We start from the raw sequence: 21,256 nt of genomic DNA, 5'->3' as shown, positions 1-21,256 counted from the left end.
ATGTATTTGATCGGTTTTGACATTTGTATATCTACGAGAGTCTTAGCGACCACCTCACCCCCCCTAGTTTGCCCTGGAATTTCACCAGTAAAGCCCGTATTTCTCCTAACATGTACAAATACAAAATATAAGGTGCTTTCCCGCTTGCCCCAAATGTTAACTAGGTGTCCGGAGTCTTTGTTTAATGTATTAGTCCATATTGTTCAATAAAGAAGTGTTTTAATGCCGTCTGCGGCCGAACGCCATTTCTTTCCCCTCGTTTACTTCCTGTTTACATTGAATGTAATCCCGACTTTCACCGGATGCGCCCCGTCACTTCCACACATTGGGAACGTCTGACAGAATCGGCCACATACATGATTAAAACACTGTTTTATTGAAACATATGGACTAATACAATACACAAACACGTTGGACACCTAGTTAACATTTGGGGCAAGCGGGAAAGCACCTTATATTTTGGCTTTGTACATGTTTGGAGAAATACAGGCTTTACTGGTGACATTCCAGGGCAAACTGGGGGGGTTGTCGCGAAGACTCGTAGATACGAAAGTAAAAGTCAGACTCGATAAAATACATTTTACATCTACGATAGTCTTGCTCTAAGGCTAATAAAGAGTAAAGACACATGTAGAACAGAGTTTGATATTAAAGTAGACCCCATCACCACATAATCACCCACTGAGCCATAGTCGTCTATTAGACCTCCGTCTAAAACTGGGTTATAATTGGTCTAACAGTGAAAGTTTTTTAGCGGTCTAGGCTTAGCCTAGACGTTGATTAGCTGTTTTTTAAGCGTCTATATATAGACGTCTATATTATAGACGTCATTTCAACGTCTATAATATAGACGGTCTATAAATAGACGCTTAAAAAACAGCTAATCAACGTCTAGGCTAAGCCTAGACCGCTAAAAAACTTTCACTGTTAGACCAATTATAACCCCGTTTTAGCCTAGCCCTTAGACGTATTTTAGACGTCTAATAGCCCGAAAAATGCTCAGTGGGCAACGTCTGTTTGAATCCTTTTCCTCCTCATTCATTATTTGATCACCTGGTTAGTGCTGATGCTGCTGACATCAGTGGTTCTCAACTTTTTCATGCCAAGGACCCCCAAAATGATATGTATTTGGCCGCGGACCCCCATCTCAAAAATGTTGTTCCAGGGACCCCCAGAAGCAAAGATTTGAGTTAAAAATGTTCGCATAAAAATATATATATTCAAAGATTTGCACACATTTTCACGATTTTTCAAAAATAGCAGATCTACAAGCTCATAGCGCAGCACTCGGTGCCACGCTATGAGCTTGTAGATCTGCTATTTTTGAATAGCCAAAGTATAAAAGGTTAAAATTATTGTGATGCTATATTGACACATTTTGCTGGGGACCCCCTGGTACCCCCTCAAGGACCCCTGGGGGTCCCCGGACCCCACTTTGAGAACCAATGGCTTACATCATGGTTAGATACTACTACTACTACTACTACTGTACTACTAATACAGGCTAAATACTCAAGAAACAGAACCATGCTTATTGCCAAGTGTGTTTGCACATGAGATAGTTGTCTCGATGAGGTTGATGCATTAAAAGGAAGTTTACACAGACGATAGTATACACAGTACATATACCAAAATAATACTTGTGTAAATGAAATGATTGCACACATAACATTTAATTTCATATTCAGTCCACATACATACACTTGATGGAGGGGATTTGTGTGAAGGGGACCTCTGTACAGTAGCTATACTGTACACTGTAGTTATACTTCAACGACTGTGAGCTTGTAGATCTGCTGTTTTGTTTATATTTTGGAAAACATTTAAATTATTTAAATGTAATGGCATGCCCACAATGGGGAATGCCAGGTTGCCATCCTACTATAGATAGCAGTGTAATAGTAATACTGCTATGTACTATGTTGCAGTGATTTATATATTCTGTATACTTCTACACCACTATACTAGCAATGCAGGTATGTGTATACAGCAGTGATGTATATAGTAGGCCTGTTAACATTCCTCAGAAATGATATCTGAATATTGGTCTTAAAAATTGGCTTATATTCAAATATTATTATTATACTTTATTTTTATTGTATTATGTTAATTTGACAGGGACAATACAAAAAAATAGCATTTATTCCACAGCTTGGAAGTCAGGAGGGAGAAGAGTGTCTAGGATGTGTTGCTGACATGTTATTTAATGAGATAGTTCACCCCAAATAAATGACTATCTATCGATTAGTCACCTTATGGAGACTAATTTGATGAACCGCAGTGGTTCCGGTAGGAGACACAAAGAGTCTCCTTTGCACCTACCGGTCCGCTGGTCATCAAATTATTGGCTTAGGAAAGCGACAAAAACAAAAAATATCCATGTGTCCATGGGGTGACTAATCGATAGAAAAAAAGTATTTATTTGGGTGAACTATCCCTTTAAAGCCACAATGCATAGGAAGCATAATGATGCTTAATACTAGTTGTTTGCACCATAGAGGTATAATATAACTAGAGGGCGGATTGCCCCGCCCCCAGCTATCATTTCAATGAATGTGCTCAGTGGCGATTTGAAGCACCCGGAAACCTGCCGGAAGTAGAATTATTGGTTCGATTTTGACCACACGTAGAGTTATGAGCATGCGCACTAGTGTCCTTTTTGCGTTCTACGGCAGCCCGTGTGTCAAGGATTGAACGCGAGATATTTATTAAATACACTCGAGATGCATATTTATATGTAAATGCATATGTATGTATGTATAATATGTTTACATATATGTATAAATATAAATATCTCAGTATGTTTTGCGCGTGCATGTATTTCTCCCTGCCTGCAGTTCCAGCTTTGGCCACTGGGGTGGCAGCTTCAATGTTTCTCAGCAACTCTGGGGGCTTGGTTTGCACTCACTGAGAAACATGTCCTTGTTCCTTTCAAGTTTGTCAAAGAAGTAACCCAGAGAAAGAATCCTGATACTCAACCTGCTCTAGTGGCCAGCCGTAGAAGACAGGCTGTACTGTGAAGCTCCCAGGTACAAAATGTCTGTTAACTGAACAGTATGTTGTAGCCAGGATATTACAAAAAAAGTACTTGATATGCTCAACAAACCTCCCCTGATTAAATAAAACGTCAGTAAATCGGACGACAACATAGTGTCGTTCAAATATAAAGAGGACCCTTTTGGTCAAGAAGCTATTTGGTTGCATTTTAAATGTGGTGAGAGAGTAACTCCAATACTGCATTCGTTCACATCTTACCACATTATTACAACCTCATTTCACTAATGCTCAGCCTGAGTGAATTAAATCACTGTGATCAACAGGCAGTAAAAACGGTTGTAGTTTGATCAGTGAATCATGTTCATTCCATCAAGGTTCCCTTTGTACCCTCTCAGAGTTAACCCATTAAGACCTGGAACGCATCTGTGTCACTTTTTTGAGTTGAGCTAAAAATAATTATTTTACACTTTGGCTATTTAAAAAATAGCAGATATACAAGCTCATAGCGCGGCACCGAGTGCCGTGCTATGAGCTTGTAGATATGCTATTTTTGAAAAATCTAGATTTTTTTTTGAAAAATCTTTGAATATATATTGTTTTAAAGTGAACATTTTTAACTCTATTCTTTGCTTCTGGGGGGTCCCTGGAACTAAATATTTTGAGGTGGGGGTCCGCGGTCAAATACATATCATTTTGAGGGTCTTTGACATGAAAAAGTTTGAGCACCCCTGATATAGAAACATAAGTTTTTTTTCAGAATACTGTTGGGATTCAGAAGACATTTGTAGAATCATGTAACAAACATGTAACAATAATGTTGTGTGTTCTCTCTGCAGACCAGACCCACTACACCACCACACCTCACCTCAGACATGGCTGACAACATCCTGGATGCTGCCTGCCAGAGAGAATCACCACAGGCTGCCAAGAGGATGAGACTGGACACTGACCATGTGAGTGACATTTTTTTCTTTTTACATGTTTTTTTCAGCTTTTGTCAGCAGAGTAGACAGAAGAAAACATCATTTCAATATCAGTCCCCCCACATCCCACCTCCCCCATTACTGGTTAATGTCCAAGCAGACAAAGCAACATAAATAAATAAGTAATATACATACATTATATATTAGTAAAAACTAAAGATACATAAATACAGTAACAAATTGATAGTGACATATATCCATAAATATGTGTACCTGCAAGCACACATCAAGACATGATTAAATGTTGAAAATTAAATAAATAATAGTAATAATAAATAATAATAATAAACAGGTCACCCCCCCCTTCTCGCTCTTTTAATTTTAATTTCAAAGCCTAATTGCAGCCAGTTGCAGCAGCTTGTAGGCGTGTGACAATGTTCAAGCATCATTACCAGATCAGTAACATTACTCGCAGACGAATAGTAGTTTATTTGTCTGATTATAAATGTCCCTCTGGATGTTGTTGTCGTTGCACTTCAGGAGGACGGCACCAGTGCACCTCTATCCTCCCTGGATGCTGAGATGTTTGTGGACCCCAACCATCCCAACAAGGTCTTAGAGGGTCTCAACAGGCTGCGTCTCAACAGTACCTTGTGTGATGTGGTTCTGTGCTGTGAGGGACAGGAGGTCCCCTGCCATCGTTATGTACTGGCCTCCTTCAGCCCTTACTTTGAGGTAAATACACACTCGGTGTTTCCCCTAGGATGAAGTTGTAACCATGGCGCCGGGGAGCGACAATTCTTTTTAATAATTCTTTTTAAAGATTGTTTTAAATTATATATATTTTCCTCAAAATATTAAGTCTGGTGTCTGAGATTGACAGTGTCAGTCTGGCTATTGACAACCAAAACAGCAGCTCAGCTCAAATCCTTTATGACTGACGCAACACCACCGACTGCTTTCTTTTTCTCCCAACTGAAGGGGGGTCTGATTCTAAACTTTTTGCAGCTAGCGTTAGTTACCTTCCAAGTAACAAGTGGGCTAATTAAAGAGGCTTATTGAACAGCTGAGAAACATGCACATTTAACCACATAGAAAAGTAAATGAAGTACAAATGTCTGTGTCCTCTGAGGTTTTCTCTAGCTCAAGAACTCAGCAGTCAGATGCGTCCCAGCAACAGGCATTTTGGGTTGAAAATAGTGATGTGAATGAGAGGGGGGGCAAGGGGGCTGTAGATACTATAACTGGAAAAGCATGGACTTAGCACGACTGCAAGCTCTCGACAGAACAAATACATCTGTTGCAAGTTGATTTAATATTCTGCGATGATGTACAGGCAAGCGCAAAGTTATTGATTTGGCCCGGAATATGAATACGCCGTTCTGCAAATACCAACTTCAACTTAAGTTACTCACCGTCAATGCGTCCATGGCATGCATCTTTGTTAGCTTTGGATCAAGACTATCATCGACACAGACTTTTACTTTCATAGATATGCAAATGTCATAATCCATAAAATACATCTATGATAGTCTTGATCCATCTTTTTGAACAACAACATCTGCGTTGAAATCATCTTAGAAAAGCATACGGTAGCTGTAAACACAAAACAAAACACATTCCAGTGAGCCGACCTATGGTGCACGGTGGAGCCTAGTAGGTTACTGAAACCAACATTTGTGACCCATAGAAAGCTGTTACCCTAGGGAGAGCCGTTTCACAGGAGACCCATAGACCCAGGAGAGCACGAGAACACGGCCCAATTCATACCCCGTCGCACGACGGTGTTGCGCACCTACAAGCTCAACGTTGAGTTTGTTAATTAACTGTGGCATTAAAAAATATATATATATGTGTATGTATATTCTTCATATTTTCATCAAAATCAAGCTGTGGCGGCCAAAAACAAGGCGTGGCGTGCCGCCACTGTTAAATGCATATAGGGGAAACACTGACACTTTTATTGACCTGCTGTTAAGGAAATGCATTTTAATTATGCCTTTCAGGGGAACCAATCATCATGCTATTTCCATGCTATAGTAATTAATGCTACAGTATATATTCATTAACCGTTGACACTATGTAAATAAGAAAGACCTAAACCATAAACACACCCAAGCCAACCATTCAGCTTTTCAACCTGCACAGGCCATGTTTACATCTGGTATGAAGGAGTCCACACAGGAAAGGGTGACCATCAGAGGAGTGGAGCCTCAGATGATTGGTTTGCTGGTGAACTATGCCTACACTTCTAAGGTCTCCATCTCTACTGATAATGTGCAGGTAATGTATTATCATCATAAACCTCATTCATTGTCTCCATGTTTGTCCTCCTACATAACATCAGTACTTCATAAACACATTTTGTTCATTTGTTCTAGGCCCTGCTAGCAGCATCAGACTTGTTTGATGTCACGGCTGTTCGAGAGGCCTGCTGTGAATACATGAGGCGTCACCTGGACATAAATAACTGTGTAGAGATTTACTGCTGTGCCGATGACCAATCCTTTAAAATGTTGAAGAAACACAGCATGGATTATATTCTGGAACACTTCAGTCTCATCTACCAGCAGGTCAGTGATTGAGGAATCATATATTTCCCGAGTTGATTTAGTCTGTTGTTGGCTTTTATCTGTTATAACTTTGTTGTATTACTATTACTCAACCTCCCACAACCACAACTGACCCAGACCTGGGTAGAAACATTCAATCAGTCACAGTGATTGGATATATATTAATAAGCTAAAGTCATATGTCCATTTCACTAAACAAACCATCTATCACCAGTGAGCACTTCAGAGGAGAAAATGTTACTTCAGTATGAAGTATGAGAACAGTCTTCTCCATATATGGGCTATTTTTTTCTACCAATAGGAAGAGTTCCTGTCTCTCTCTGTGGAAAGACTGACAGAGGTTCTCTCCAGTGACCATCTCAATGTGCCCAAGGAGGACATGGTGTTTGAGGCTGCCATGCTGTGGTTAGACAAGTGTCCTACCCGCAAGCAGAGCTTTGAAAAGGTCAGTCATTTCTTAGTCTCACCTTACCAGACGATCAGAGGTCTCTGCCTATCAATATGTCAGGGGTCTTCTAAATGCAAGGTAGTTTCTAGAGTCACTTTCCAATACATGCTTGGCATCTACTGTATATGTGGTACTGGCTGGTAATATGCATAATTATTATGTAATGTTGTTCCAGTTGGACTGGTAAATACTTGGTGTTCTATGCATTCTTTTAGGTGCTACAGCACATCCGTCTGCCTCTCGTCAGTCCCTCCTACCTCCTCACTGTGGTTGAGCCTCTGAGCCAGAGGTTCATCTCTGAAGCCAAGGAGCGTCCCTACTGTAACACATCACGCCCACGCAGGACCACAGGTACCCTGCTGAACACATGCATGCATGTTGCACCTGATAATGCTGGAAAAAGCTTATTTGCCAATAATAAATAGGACTGTGGTTTGATATTCAGACTTCATAATGGTTATTGTCTCTGCCAGGCCGAAGGCATGGTGGAGACTATAACCGGACTGTCTGTCCTCCGTCCGTTCGTCCGTCCGTCTGCGAGCAGCGAAACTGTGCACGCACACTCCCTGGATGCCAGAGCAGAATTTCTGCCCCGAAATGTTCAGATCGGCCTGTTGTAGCGCCACCAAGAGGCAAATCTTTGGCAAAACCTTTTTTTTACATTACTCTTACAGATTTTGTCCAAACATCACGCAGATCGGTACACATGATCTCTATAGTAATTAAACCAAACAGATTTTTCATATTCCATCCTGATTGGCTCTGAGTGGTCCGTTTTGAACAAAATGCCTCAAATCATGAACACAGTGTGCGATTGCTGTGAAACTTTGCATGAACAGTGCCACTAGGCCATGGAAGAAATACCACTTGACAATGTTCAAATCAGCCTCATGGTGGCGCTATAACAGGCCAATTCGCGGTTTTACCTATAACTGGACCGATCTGTGTAAAACCTTGTACGCACACTCCCTACAGGCCAAGAAAAACCTCTGCCCTGCACACCCAGCCACCAGGAGGCCAACTTCTGTAAAACATTTTTGTAATATTACTCCTTCGGATTTTTCCAAACATCACGCAAAGCGGTACACAGTATCTCTATAGTCAAGTGATCAGGAAGGAATTTTCATATTCCTTCCTGATTGGCTAACATTGACTTCCAAAGTTTGAAGGATTGGTCCTTTTTGAACAAAATGTCTCAAATCATGAACGCAGCGTGCAATTTAAGTGAAATTTTGCACGCACATTCCCACTAGGCAGAGGAAGAAATGCCACCCTTTTCACATTGGCCTGTTATAGTGCCACCAACAAACGATTTTTGCTAAACAATTTTTTTTAATAAAATGACTCAAACCAGAAACCACGTCCGATTGCCATGAAAGGCTGAGGAAGAAATGGTACCCTTTTCACATTGGCCTATTATAGCGCCACCAGGAGGCCCCAATAACCTACCTGACCTGGCGGAGACCTGTGCTCTTTCTAGTTGCATCGTTTAATCATTTTTAGTTAACAATTCAAGCTTTTTTTTTTTTTTTTTTTTTTTTTTTTGCGCTTTTATACGTGTCAAAATGCATACCAATTTTCTCCTGGATTCATTCAGTGACTGCTAATTTGGTGCTGCCTCTCTGGTGAGAGTTCCAGAGGGTTAGGGCCATAGACATATAAAGGTAGACGCCTCATTCGGCTCTGAAGCGTCTGTATCTCGGGCGCGCTTCCTGCTTCTGCAGGGCTGCCGTGTGCGTCACACACGCGGAAGTTCGGTAGGCCAATCAGAGGCAGGTGGGGGCGGGTCATTTTGTAACCCAGCTTTTAACCCTTTAAGAGGCAGCAGCTGTGCGCAGCATCTAGTTAGTTGGAACTTGGCAAACTCCACACTCTATTTGTGAAATTCAAATAAGACATGGTCGCTTCGTGTGGAAAATGATTAGCCCGTATACAAGCGTCACGTGAACCATGGCTAGAAAATGATGTGCTTCTGGTATTATTTTATCTTTATTGCCATTATGATATTCTGCTCTGTGACTTTGGAATGATATTATTTTGGCTGTCTTGGAGTATTTGTGTTATATGTTATACTTTCAGTGCCATTAAAATATGGAACACAGACTTTTCATTTATAGTTGCTGTTTTTGGAAGAGAAAATTCTCAAATGAACAATTATTTCAGTCTTTCAAAGTTGATAGCTCTGTTCTGACCTGAATAGCTAACATGAAGGATGTTAGATAAAGGCAATTCTGCAATGTGGCCAGCATATTTCATGTAGTCTGTCAGTGAATGGAGACAAAAATATTTTGTGAGTATTACTGTTACTTGAAAGTATTTTGGTATGAAAATATGCAATTTAGATGTAACCAAATAGGCCTACGCCTACTGGATCCATAACTCCATGTCTCGCATTTGTGACAAACTTTACCGCTTGAAAATAGGTTGAAAATTCAGGGAGTTGTGATGATTTTAATTGTGGAGAGACCGTCTGCTTCAATGGACGTAAATGCATTAGAACAGTGGTTTTCAACCTTTATCATATCAAGGTGACAAGGTCCATTATTTATTCAGCATTTGAGTCACGGACCACCGTTTGATAAGCTTTAGCCTCTCACACCCAAAACTTAGAATGTTATCATTCGATTAGATGTTGTCAAAATAACAATTATTTACGTTCTCTAATTGTGTACTTGTTTAGTAAGTAATGTAGATGTTTAACAATTTGACTCTTCTTGACAGTGTGAAATGTTATACTCAAGATTTAAAGATCTATATAAGGGTCCATTTGGTTATCAACTCTCCATCATTTAGCTGGGTACCACCTGGAACCCCCTCAAGGACCACTGGTGGTTCCCGGACCACTGGTTGAGAACCATTGCATGACAAGTCCCGGAAAAGACGCACTGTGATTGGCCAGTAGTCAACGCGCTGTGAGCGCTGTGATTGGCCAGTAGACACTTTGAGTGGCAGGTGCAGCCGTGCAGGGCGGAAGAGCCGTGTGTATTGCGATACAAGTCGCCCCAATGAACTGCAGAGGCCAATGAGGTATCTAGGTTTCTAATATCTATGGTTAGGGCTGCCACACTGAAAGCTCTATCCCAGAAGGTTCTAATCTCCATGGAGAGAGAGTTCCACAGGGTTGGGGCTGCCACAATGAAAGCTCAACCAAATACATTTGGTTTCTCCTTCAACTCTTTAATCTACTCTGTCTCATCTGCTCCTTCTCCTCTGTTTGTTGAAGTGATCGTGACGTTGCTACAGAATAGTAATTCGGCCAGGGACAACTATGACAAAGTTGAGAGCTTTGATCCCCTGACCAATCAGTGGAAGACTCTTGGACGACTGCCCTTGGTAGTAAGCGGGTATGCTGTGGTTGCATCAGGTGAGGATTACCATCAGAGTCAATCAATTTAAGACCTGTAATGGATCCTACTGTTTTACCTCTGAATAGACTGATCACTAAGCCCCACCCAACAATAGCGTTTGTTCAATGCTAGCTTAGCAACCATCATGTTGGACAAGCTGCCATTCATAGAAATCAATTTAATCTTGCACACACATACAAGATAATTACTCGTATCTATCATTATTATTATAACATTGGCAGATCAACACCCTAATTTATCGATAGATATAAAGATAGATAGACATAGACAGAAGTTCTCATAATTGGTTCTAGTGAGCAAAGACAATCAATAATAAGTCAACTCTGTAACCTGACTGCAGAAAGTAACACTAAGTAAAGTAAAGTAATGAACCTGGGGGTTATTAATGATTCTGAATTGAATTTTAATACACACATTAATCATGTTACCAAGATTGCCGTCGTTGGACGATGCAAAAACGTTGATCCACACTTTTGTTTTCTCTCTGCTTGATTACGGAAATGCTCTTTACTCTGACCTCCCAAAGAAAACAATTGACAGATTGCAACTTGTTCAAAATGCGGCAGCCAGAGTTTTAACTAAAACTAAGATGAGGGAACATATTACTCCAGTTTTAGCTTCACTACACTGGCTCCCGGTTGTTTTTTAGGATTGATTTAAAACCAGTGTGAAGTGAGTGGTGCCTTTGTGTTGCACTCCTGTTTGTGTTGAATTACGGTAGTGTAACTGGTTGCATCTTTGTGTTGCAATCAGCTGCAGCTGTTGAGGCCGTGCTCAAATGGACGGACAGACCCACACACACGGTCAAGTGTAGGAGTGGCTGGCACCACTCAAATATATTACTTGTTTATAAAGCTCTCAATGGTCTGGCACCTAACTACCTTTGTGACTGCCTGCCTAGATATGTTCCAAACCGACCCCTCGGGTCTTCTAGTGCTGACCTGCTCGAAGTGCCTACAATGACTGATAAAAAACACGGTGAAGCAGCATTCTGCTTCTACGGGCCGACGGCTTGGAATTAACTCCAATTACACCAAAGACTGGCAGCCTCTGTGGATAGCTTTAAAGCACAACTCAAGACCATTTCTTCACTCTAAAGGCCTTTGAGGACAGGGTACGAAAAAAACGGACAATATCACTTTTTTAAATGAACACATGGTTCTCTATGTCCTCATGCACACCGGCTCCGAATTTGCCGTGCGGCAAGTGGCTGCGGTGGTGCTTTTTTTTTTCAATCGAACCCAGTTCGATTTGTGCGTCTTTTCACATGCGGTAAAAACTGATTGACTAATCGCACCCTGTCTGCAAAGGCCTTTAGTTGATTTTTAAATCTCTGTGTTATTGAAGTCCTCACTGTTTCGACTGATTCACTGCCTTTTTATATTTGTTTATGTTTTATGCTTTTGCTTTTCTTTTTTGCTTTATTGTTAAATTATTTTTACCTTTTCTGTAAAGCACTTGTGCTTTATTCTGGCTCTGTAAAGCACTTTGAGTGCTACACAAATAAAGTGTATTATATAGCCCACCTGGCAGCGTAATTCCCAACACACTGGTACTGTTTTGGTGAATTCCGTGGCTTTATAAGTAACCCATCACAATAAGATGGAAGATATGTGAAGAAATGTAAAGTTGTGTATACATATTCAAATCTCATTTATTTTAACTTGTTTTAATTCTGCTCTTCTTCCACCATAGGTTCCACTCTGTATTTGGCCGGAGGCTATGTCGATAAAGATGATGATCAGGGTTATCTTTGCGGAGAGATGTGGCGCTATAATGTTCACCATGACTCATGGTTGAAGATGGCTCCCATGAAAAAGCCATGCTTTGCCTTGAGTAAGATTGTCAAACTATCACATTCAAATTTACCACATTAACCCTGGTGGCCGTATTTTGGTCAGGTCACCATAGGCAACTTAAAAAAAAAAAAAAATGTAATTGTTTTCTTTCAAATAATAGCAAATCTACAAGCTCACTACTGTACGTGTCACATCAGCTAGTAGATGGTCTGTTTCCAAATAGCCACATTTGTAAACCAAATGTACGCATTTCAGAATATAATTCTAGACCATATCAGTTGCTTTATATCAAATTATATGGAAATGTATTAAAATGAGCAGGTTCTGAAAAGGCGTCTGTACAGGTAGCAAAATGTATCTGTTCCAACTGCAGAATAATGACATCACAAGTAGATCCAGTTGCAAATTGTACATACTGCTGTGTTAGTGGAGTGGTGCGGTCAAGCAGCAGTAAGGTAATGCTACTTCCACTCCTGACATCCCAGACTTTAGTATGGGAAATGTTGGAGGAGGGGTGGATTTAGCTCTTCAAACATGACTTATAGAATATATGTATGTAATGTATACATTATATAATATGTATTGTTTACGAGAATGTCAAATTATAACATAGATCATAGATACTGTTTTTTCATATAATCAAATTTTCAGCATTTAAAATGAGCTGTTGCCCTGTCTTTGTTTTGGAATAACCGCTAAGTGTTTTTGCCTTGGTTACCCAATGAGATGCTGCATAGTGCATTATGGCTAAGGTCCGAGGCGCTTTATGGGGCAATTTATGATTTCGCCAATGGGAGCTCAAGTTCAAGTTGTGCAATTTGATTATTGGTGGATGAGAACTATTGGAACAAGAAATTAATAATCAGACTTTAAAGATTACAGAGGGAGAGTATTAACTCATTCACTGCCAGAGTTTTTCAGAATAGTCTGCAGCCAGTGGTGCCAGCGTTTTTGAGAACACGTCATTGGCACTGTGGGCTTTGGAAAAAAGTGACGTGTTACACGTCATTGGCACTGAATGACTGCACAGGATGTCATGCATCCTGTGCAGCGTGCACGTTACAAAGCATTTTAACTGTCCGACTGCCGCATTTCTAGTGGGTGCTCGCTGTGTCCCGTGGGTGCTCGAGCTCCTGAGCACCCATCGGATAGGCACCTATGGCCAAGGTCATCACTTCATCAGTTACATTTTTTTTCCTCTGCTCAACCCCACATGTTACATAGGTCTGGTGATGCTGGATGGATATGTGTTTGCAGTGGGGAACTGCAGGGCTGATAACTCGAGGGACCCCTCGATGGAACGCTACGACCCCAACACGGACACCTGGCAGCTCATGGACTCTGTCGGTGTGACAGCGCATTACGATAATAACTGCTGTGATGTGGTCGCACTAGATGGACAGCTCTATTTTATTGGTATGGAACAGATTTATGCACCTGCAGGTTCCGCCTGCTGGGCTTCATGAGGTTGTGTTTTTCATGTAGTGTTAGTGTCAGAATCAGAATCAGGTTTATTGTCACATCACAGGTTTACAAGGTAAAAAAGTAGGTGAAATTCGTTTTTGTACATCGTTCCCATCGCAACGTTATTTCCATAGAAAGAAGAGGGGGGCGGAAGAAGAGGGGTGGGGGGGCAAGTGGGAAGGAGATCAAACAAGTGAACAACAAAAGGCCAAACAAGTTATCTACATATTTACAAAAGTACCTGAGATTTAAAAAAAAAGTTAAATGACTAAGGTGCCTGAGCATAGCAGCAATGTATGTATACTGTGCATGATATAGTGTATGTCGAGCATAATGGTTCACTGAAAATGTACTACAAATTATTATTATGTATTCATGCTTCTCCTGTTGACGGTGAATAATGTTTTGACATGTGTCCTCCTGGACTCTAGGTGGTGATCCAAATGTCTTCAGTCCAAAACGGCCCCAGGTGGCCAAGTACAACCCTAAAATATCTGTGTGGACAGAAGTCGCTCCTATGCAGATTCCACGTAATAGATCAGCTGCTTGTGTTCTGAATGGAAAGATCTATGTTACAGGTATCTAGCCTCTTCTTAGTCAGTGGTGGAAGAAGTACTCTCCCTTTTTTTTTAACTTTAGTAAGAATAACAACACCAGAATATAGAAATACTTTTTTACTCAAGAGAAAACATATAGGCAGAACATTAAAATGTGCTTGCATTACCAAATGGCTAACGGCCCTTTTCACAGTTTCAGAGTTATTGAATTGTAATAAGTAATGCATTAATGTATTGATCACTTTAATGTTAGATCTGGTTCAGGTGGAGTAGCTGTATGGCTTAACCTATAATAATCATCATTTATCAGTTAATGCATGTTTAGTATAAATAATCAAAATTAGCAAAGTAAGTATGCCTAGTAAACGGTCAAATCACTGTACACCCATCACTGTATTTTATATGATAAAGTTGGCAGTTCGTTCACAAACACACATTAGATATACCAGTCCACGTAAGAGCTGTGAACAAGGAAAGACTGCTTTCATTTATTATGCTCCACACAAATGGAACAAACTTCAGGACTCTCTGAAACTGGTGCGAATGGTCTCAATAGAGACATTTAGGGTTCTTCTTGAGGACACACTACACAGTGAACTGCACCTGTTCCATGTAACACTATTCTTATTTGCATCTGTGACATTGTAATTTGATTCAAATGTTTGGTATTGTTTTTCATTATATATGTGTTCTATATGGCGTTATCAGGGCGTCCTTGAAAAAGAGAGCTTGCTCTCAATGGGCTTCCCTGAATATATAAAGGCAAAATAAAGAGAAAGAAATAATTGCAAAAAGAAATACAATAAAGTATTTGCCTCTGACTTGTAGTGGTGTAGAAGTTACAAGTATTAAAGACAAGAAAAAAAGAAACATTCAGGTAAATTAAAAGTACAGTACAGAGTACAAAAGTACAGAGTATATTCCATCACTGATCTTAGTTCCCTAATAGACTCACCTAAATTCTACTGTAGTTTGAGCATATTATAAAACACACTAGCAGTCACTATCCTGTTAATTCTTGTTTGCCTATAGGTGGTCTGCATTCTCATGATAATAAGACACGGGAAAATAGGATGGAGTGCTACAACCCCAAGACCAACCAGTGGACCATGTGTGCCCCCATGCAAATGTCACGCTGCTCGCCTAGCATGGCTGTGGTGGATGGATTGATCTACGTACTAGGAGGGCGGAGCTTCTTTAACTACAAAGGCGATAGGTATGACACTACTGCTCCATTAATGTCTGGGAAAAGATTTCGTCTTGTCCACACCAGAGATTTCTCTCACGGCTGTTTGTTTGTTTGTTTGTGTCTCTTCATGTAGTTCTGGCCATAACATCGAGTGCTACTGTGAAGAGACGGACACGTGGGAAACTGTGGGGCAGGTCCCTGAAACTTACTCCGGTGCCAAATGTGTCTCTCTCAAGCTGAGGAGGGATCATGGTCATCCCATTAGGCATAGATGATTCTGATGATGATTCTGATGTTGACTAGGGTTGGCGTCCGCAACCGGAGGAACTGTTTCCAACATTAAAGGAGAATTTTGGACTAAAGTTTTCTTACCTTTTCTATGACGTTATGATATCTTAGGATGAATGGTACAGTAGAAATTTTTCATAACTCCACCCCTAAGCCGCCACAGCTTAAAAGGTGCGCGGATAGGCCTTAGGTTAGATCACATATTTTAATAGCTTTTTTTTTAATATGTTTTGGTGAGATCTGACGTTCATAGTGACAGAACACTATGCAACCAAAAAAAAAAAACAGAAGTCTCGCTAGACGAGATTGAAATCTCGAGATTTCAATCTCGTCTAGCGAGACTTCTGTTTGCAATTTTTGGTTGCATAGTGTTCTGTCACTATGAACGTCAGATCTCACCATATATATATATTTTTTTAAGCTATTAAAATATGTGATCTAACCTAAGGCCTATCCGCGCACCTTTTAAGCTGTGGCGGCTCAGGGGTGGAGTTATGAAAATTTTCTACTGTACCATTCATCCTAAGATATCATAACGTCATAGAAAAGGTAAGAAAACTTTAGTCCAAAATTCTCCTTTAAGGAACCTGAATCGGTTCCATCACATTTGGAACCGGTTTGTCACTCTGTCAGAAGCTGGTATGTGGACTTCATGTCTGCTATACAATTACAATACCAGTGGTTCTAAAACGTTTTAATTTCAAGGACCACCATAACTCTTGAGTTACAGACCTGTAAGGGCCCATTTGGAACCTGACTGAATTAAAAAAGAAATCTATGTAATTTTGGCTTTCCTTCAAATGTTTGATAAATATAGGAATTGTCAAAGGGAACCGTTATGGAATCGGACCGTTAAGAGGGAATCCTTAACAAACCAGAAATTAGAGTTAAAATCCTAAAGGGTCTCAACCCTAAAGGTGACAGAATATAGATGGATATATAATATGATTAGAATAGATTGATATAATGTGAACAATGATGATTTACGGCGCTTTCACACTCAGGTCCCGGGTGCGCATTCCAGACCGCTTGGCTAGTGTGAATGTAGCGAATCGACCCGCGAAACGGATCACCGTTCCGTTCCCGAAACCACCTCGGGAGGCAGTCTCGGATCCGAATCATGCGTTTTCGGGTACGGTAGCTGCAATGTGAAAGCAAGCGTACCGTTAGACGGAAGTGGCCCGCTATTTGGAATAGGTGACGGTATATAAACTCGACAAAAACAGCCAACAAAAACACAGCTCTTCTAGCCGGTGCTACTGAATGAATGAAAACGCCCCAGAATGCATTGCGCACTTAAAGGGCTGGTGCATATTACTCTTAAGGTGGAACATAACAATTGAAATAATAATAAACTTATATGGGAGCCTTTCTAACAATTTTACTCATTCAATTCTGAACCGATTCTTAAAATTTAAAATTCTCTATTAGCTGTGAAGGGCCTTCTTTCATGTCTATCAGTCATGAAACATTGGCGGGTCTCCATCGCGCATTTCAGGTGCGCGAGCAGCGCATATAGTATATCTTGAGGGTATCTTGTGGAGTTTCAGCTACTATGCATCCCAGAAATATATAGCTTATAAGGCTTTGTAATTTGAAATTTGTAAGTAAATATGGTAACTCATTTAGATGTAGGCCTACGTAGGTTTATAGTTTCCCAAGGACTATAGCCGTTTCACTCATGATGCAATTTCTCCTGAATGCACAGTTTAGTTTATCCCTTCTAAATAGCTTATGTGAGCATAATAAAGAATAGCAGAATAATACATTAAATTACTATCCAAAATACATTATAATGAGCATTATGAGGACCAGTTATATGAAGATAATATATAATATAATATTATAATGAGCATAATGAAGAATAGCAGAATAATTACTATCCAAAATAAATGAGAAGTTTCTTTTTATTAATTCTACAGTTTCACACACAAACGTGGGCTACAAAAACGAAACATCTCTGTGCTTTATTGTCATAAATTGCACTCTTCTACAATATGAATCTGTCATTCATAATTATTGATGTAATTCACATGTATGTCTGTATTTGTTTGTTTGTTGATGTGGGCAACGAGACCAAAGTTATTTTGGTCTCATTTTAGTTTGTTTAAATGTGTTTTCTTTATTGCTTGTCAGAATTAACTTACTTGTTAACTATGGTAGGCTATTCCCTTATGCTTAAAAAAAAACGTGTATCTTTTATTTGACCTTTTCTCCAATTGTAGCATAAAATAAGGTAACTCATGTTTTGAAAAGTGCTATATAAATAAAGTTATTGTTTTATTATTATGTAGCCTACTTAAACCCTCTATTCTCAGTAAAAACGGACCTACTTTTTTGGACGCTTTTATCTGTCAACACCAAATCTCTCTGTCAAAAATAGCAGATCTACAAGCTCACAACGCGTCGCGCGTTGTGAGCTTGTAGATTGGCTATTTTTGGCTTATGTTCCCCCCATGCTGGGGTTCATGTGGTTAATACTATTCATAATAATGTAATGGTGTTTTAATTTTGTCAAGGCACCTTGAAATAAAATATTAATATTATCCAGTGATATAAAAACATTAGCTAATGTTTTCATATCACTGGATAATATTAATATTTTATATTGCACGTGCATGATGTTTTCATGATGAGTAGTGTTATTCAGTTCTCACCGCAACTCCGCCCCCTTGCTTTCAACATATTTAAACGCATATTTGTGCGAGACCAGCACAAACATTGTCGCATAGTTGATGACGTCTGTGTCCACAGGGGAAACACTATGTGCATGCCGCCACCTGTAGGATCGGGGGTGTATATGCATGTGTTCTGTGGTGCGATAGGATCTATGCCCAATGTGAATGCAGGCCACTGAGGCCAGCATTCGAACTGGGAAACGTTTTCAATGAAAACGGATCCAGTGTGAAACCGCCCTTAGAAGCTTCCTGCTGGGACGTCACAGAGAAGAGACACTGTGTTGTGATGGTAGTGTCAGCCTATAATTGAGTTGAGTTCAGAAGCTCTGCTCAGACCCAGCTCACTCCCATCCCATGCTGCTACTGCTGCTCCTGGCCAGCCTATCAGAGCTGAGGGGCTTGCCTTCCAGTCCCTCCATGGATGCAGACGTCACCCCCAGAACCGCCGTCTTGTTGAAAGGTAAGTTCAACCTGTTAGTCTGCTCCTGTTCAGAAAACTGCCTACCTGTGAACAACGAGATTGGATGATTTATTTTATTTTATTTTTTCACACAGAACCAGGAGATTACGTGATCCAAAGATTTACTGCTCCATTCACTTCCTGGTTAACGTATTACTTAAAAATCCTGTATCTCGGCTCCTGTGTTTTTTTTGTGATGTATTTTTTTGCCGAAACATGCTATTTTTAACGGCGTATAATAAGCGAATGGGAGGTCGCGATGACATTATTTTTTTTTGCACAGTGAAACCCTCCGTGATTAGCAACCCTCAGGGGATCAATCATACTGGAGATAAATATTCAGTGAATACTTGAAAAGGTAAGAAAATCAAAATATCGCTGGCAGCTAGTTATAAATACTCTGGCAGTTAAAGAGTTAACGAAATGCCAAAGAAATAAAAACAAACTTTTTTTTATTGATGATCCAGGAAGAGAAAGGCAGTAGTTTCCCCAATGATGATGATGTTGGTAGGTAGGTTTCCGAACTATACATAGCCCACCAATGAGACACAGAGTGTCTCATCCTTTGTGGACATGTAGCTGTAGTTTTGTTTTGTTGTTGCCTTTGGGGCTTAAAAAAATGATTGATTTTTTTAATTCAACAGTGAGTTGACAAAAATGGTACCATCTTATAATGAGCATTAGTGAGGACCAATTATATGAAGATATGCTCCTTCTGGCCGAATTATACTTAACACATGGAAAATAGTCAATATGAGCTTTCCGCTGCACAGGCACACAGCTAAGTGTGTATATATATGACTTTATTGACTCAAATGAGGGTGCACGTGATGAAGGAAAACCAAGATGTTGAAATCAAAAACAAATATAAAAAAACGGAAAATTCAAAGACTTCAAAATGACTTTTTATTCAAATTGATTATTTTTTCTGATTAACTGTTACAGTTGTTGAGTTGATGTATATCTATGACAGTTGATTTTTGGAACTGTCAAGTTATTTTTGTCTAAGAAAATTGCTTATTAGATTGATGAAAATTATGACAAGAAGTTGCAATTTTGCTGCTTGGCCATATTATTATTATTATTAGTACTCATACATTTTTGTAGGGGGCGCTATAAGCAACTGTCCCCCCTGTTGATGAAGTGACTTTAAACCTGGGGTCCCAATGCATTTTCATGCTCATCTGTGTATGGCTTTCTTTTTCTTGACGTCCCTGCAGTGAATGGCAACGTGAAGGAAGGAGGAACCCATCGACGACAAAAACCTCCCAGCAGATTCAGGAGCTTGTGACCAAGTTGACCAATCAGTCTGGCCTGGACATCATCCGTATCCACAAGCCTTTCCACACAGACAACCCCAGCATCCAGGGACAGTGGCATCCTTTCACCAACCCACCACCTTCTATAGGCCCAGTTATACCTTCTATAGGCCCAGTTACACGCACGCACGCACGCACGCACGCACACACACACACACACCACAACCTACATCAATAAAGGCCAGCCCTGGGGCAATATACCGTACATTTTTACAGAAACCTGCTAGAGACTGAATATTGTTTTTAGAGATGCGCATGAGTACTTGATTTGGATGTCAGTATTTGGTCAACATATAGAGTAATCATATTCTTTTGTTCTTTTGTAAAAGAGAAACTCAAATTGATATAATGAACATAAATCAGCCTTGTTCTTTTTATATTTTGTTCTAGAGTTGCCAGTTATTTTCACCCCTTTTTTCTTCCAATTTTGTCCTTATGCCAATGAACCACACATTTCTGTGTTGCCACTGTTGTTGTTGTTGTTCCATTGGATCCTCAAACTTTCTGCTAAACAACCTCATTGTGAGCTTGGAGGTCCATTCAGCTGTTCTTATCAATGATGAACAAAACCTAACTTTTTTTTTCTTTTTTTCATTTCCTGAGAAATGAACATTTTGGAGTTAGCTGGTTTCTGCCCGACAGCAGAGATATGCAAATAACTAATTGAGTAACTAAAGCACACATTTATTTTGAGTGGAATAAAAAGTACGATATTTACCTCTGTGAATGATGTAAGTAGTATAAGTTATTGAGGACAATTTTTAAATACTCAAGTTGATTAAAAATACCTCAAAATTCTATTGAAGTACAGTACTTGGAGATACCTTCCACCACTGGGAAAAATAAATAGTCATCCTCCTTTTGTTTCTCCAAATGTCTGTCAACTGAACAGTGCATAGTATCCAGGATATTACTGAAAAATACTTGATATGCTCAAATAAAGCTTCAGTATATCAGATGACTTTTGACTACATAAGAAGCGAGGAAGTCAATAATAGTGTTAATTTAACTCTGAACCAGTGAGGGCGTTAAACCACTCCAGAATATGCAGTGCGTGCTATTGAGATGGGAGGGGAGGGACATGACGTAAACATGAGAGTAGAAAATATTACATTTTATGTGATGGTATTTACTAAACCATCCGTGGTTCTAATACCATAGTTTGTAGGATGGTGGGGGTCAGAACCTGTTGT

General features: G+C 39.9%; 1 protein-coding gene across 3 annotated transcripts in view; it reads left to right on the top strand.

Annotated features, from left to right (window-relative positions):
- The window catches only part of LOC308104262 (kelch-like protein 38), a 116,100-nt gene that overhangs the window by 26,213 nt on the left and 68,631 nt on the right, over positions 1–21,256 (top strand). For 2 of the 3 annotated variants that reach the window (XM_080454654.1, XM_080454653.1), the window contains exons 2-14: positions 2,937–3,029; positions 3,834–3,950; positions 4,461–4,655; positions 6,069–6,203; positions 6,302–6,493; positions 6,795–6,938; positions 7,157–7,292; positions 10,165–10,305; positions 12,005–12,145; positions 13,333–13,524; positions 14,004–14,150; positions 15,162–15,345; positions 15,452–15,757. In XM_080454654.1, the coding sequence (XP_080310780.1) occupies positions 3,870–3,950; positions 4,461–4,655; positions 6,069–6,203; positions 6,302–6,493; positions 6,795–6,938; positions 7,157–7,292; positions 10,165–10,305; positions 12,005–12,145; positions 13,333–13,524; positions 14,004–14,150; positions 15,162–15,345; positions 15,452–15,593 (1,830 nt within the window). In that variant the 5' untranslated portion in view covers positions 2,937–3,029; positions 3,834–3,869 and the 3' untranslated portion in view covers positions 15,594–15,757. Of the gene's footprint in view, positions 1–2,936; positions 3,030–3,833; positions 3,951–4,460; positions 4,656–6,068; positions 6,204–6,301; positions 6,494–6,794; positions 6,939–7,156; positions 7,293–10,164; positions 10,306–12,004; positions 12,146–13,332; positions 13,525–14,003; positions 14,151–15,161; positions 15,346–15,451; positions 15,758–21,256 lie in introns of those variants that run through there. The other variant, XM_080454655.1, reaches the window with a different exon arrangement.

This window comes from Gymnoscopelus braueri, assembly GCF_963280865.1.
Source record: "Gymnoscopelus braueri genome assembly, chromosome: 17".
NCBI lineage: Eukaryota > Metazoa > Chordata > Actinopteri > Myctophiformes > Myctophidae > Gymnoscopelus > Gymnoscopelus braueri.
This window is presented reverse-complemented; position numbering and strand designations above follow the sequence as displayed.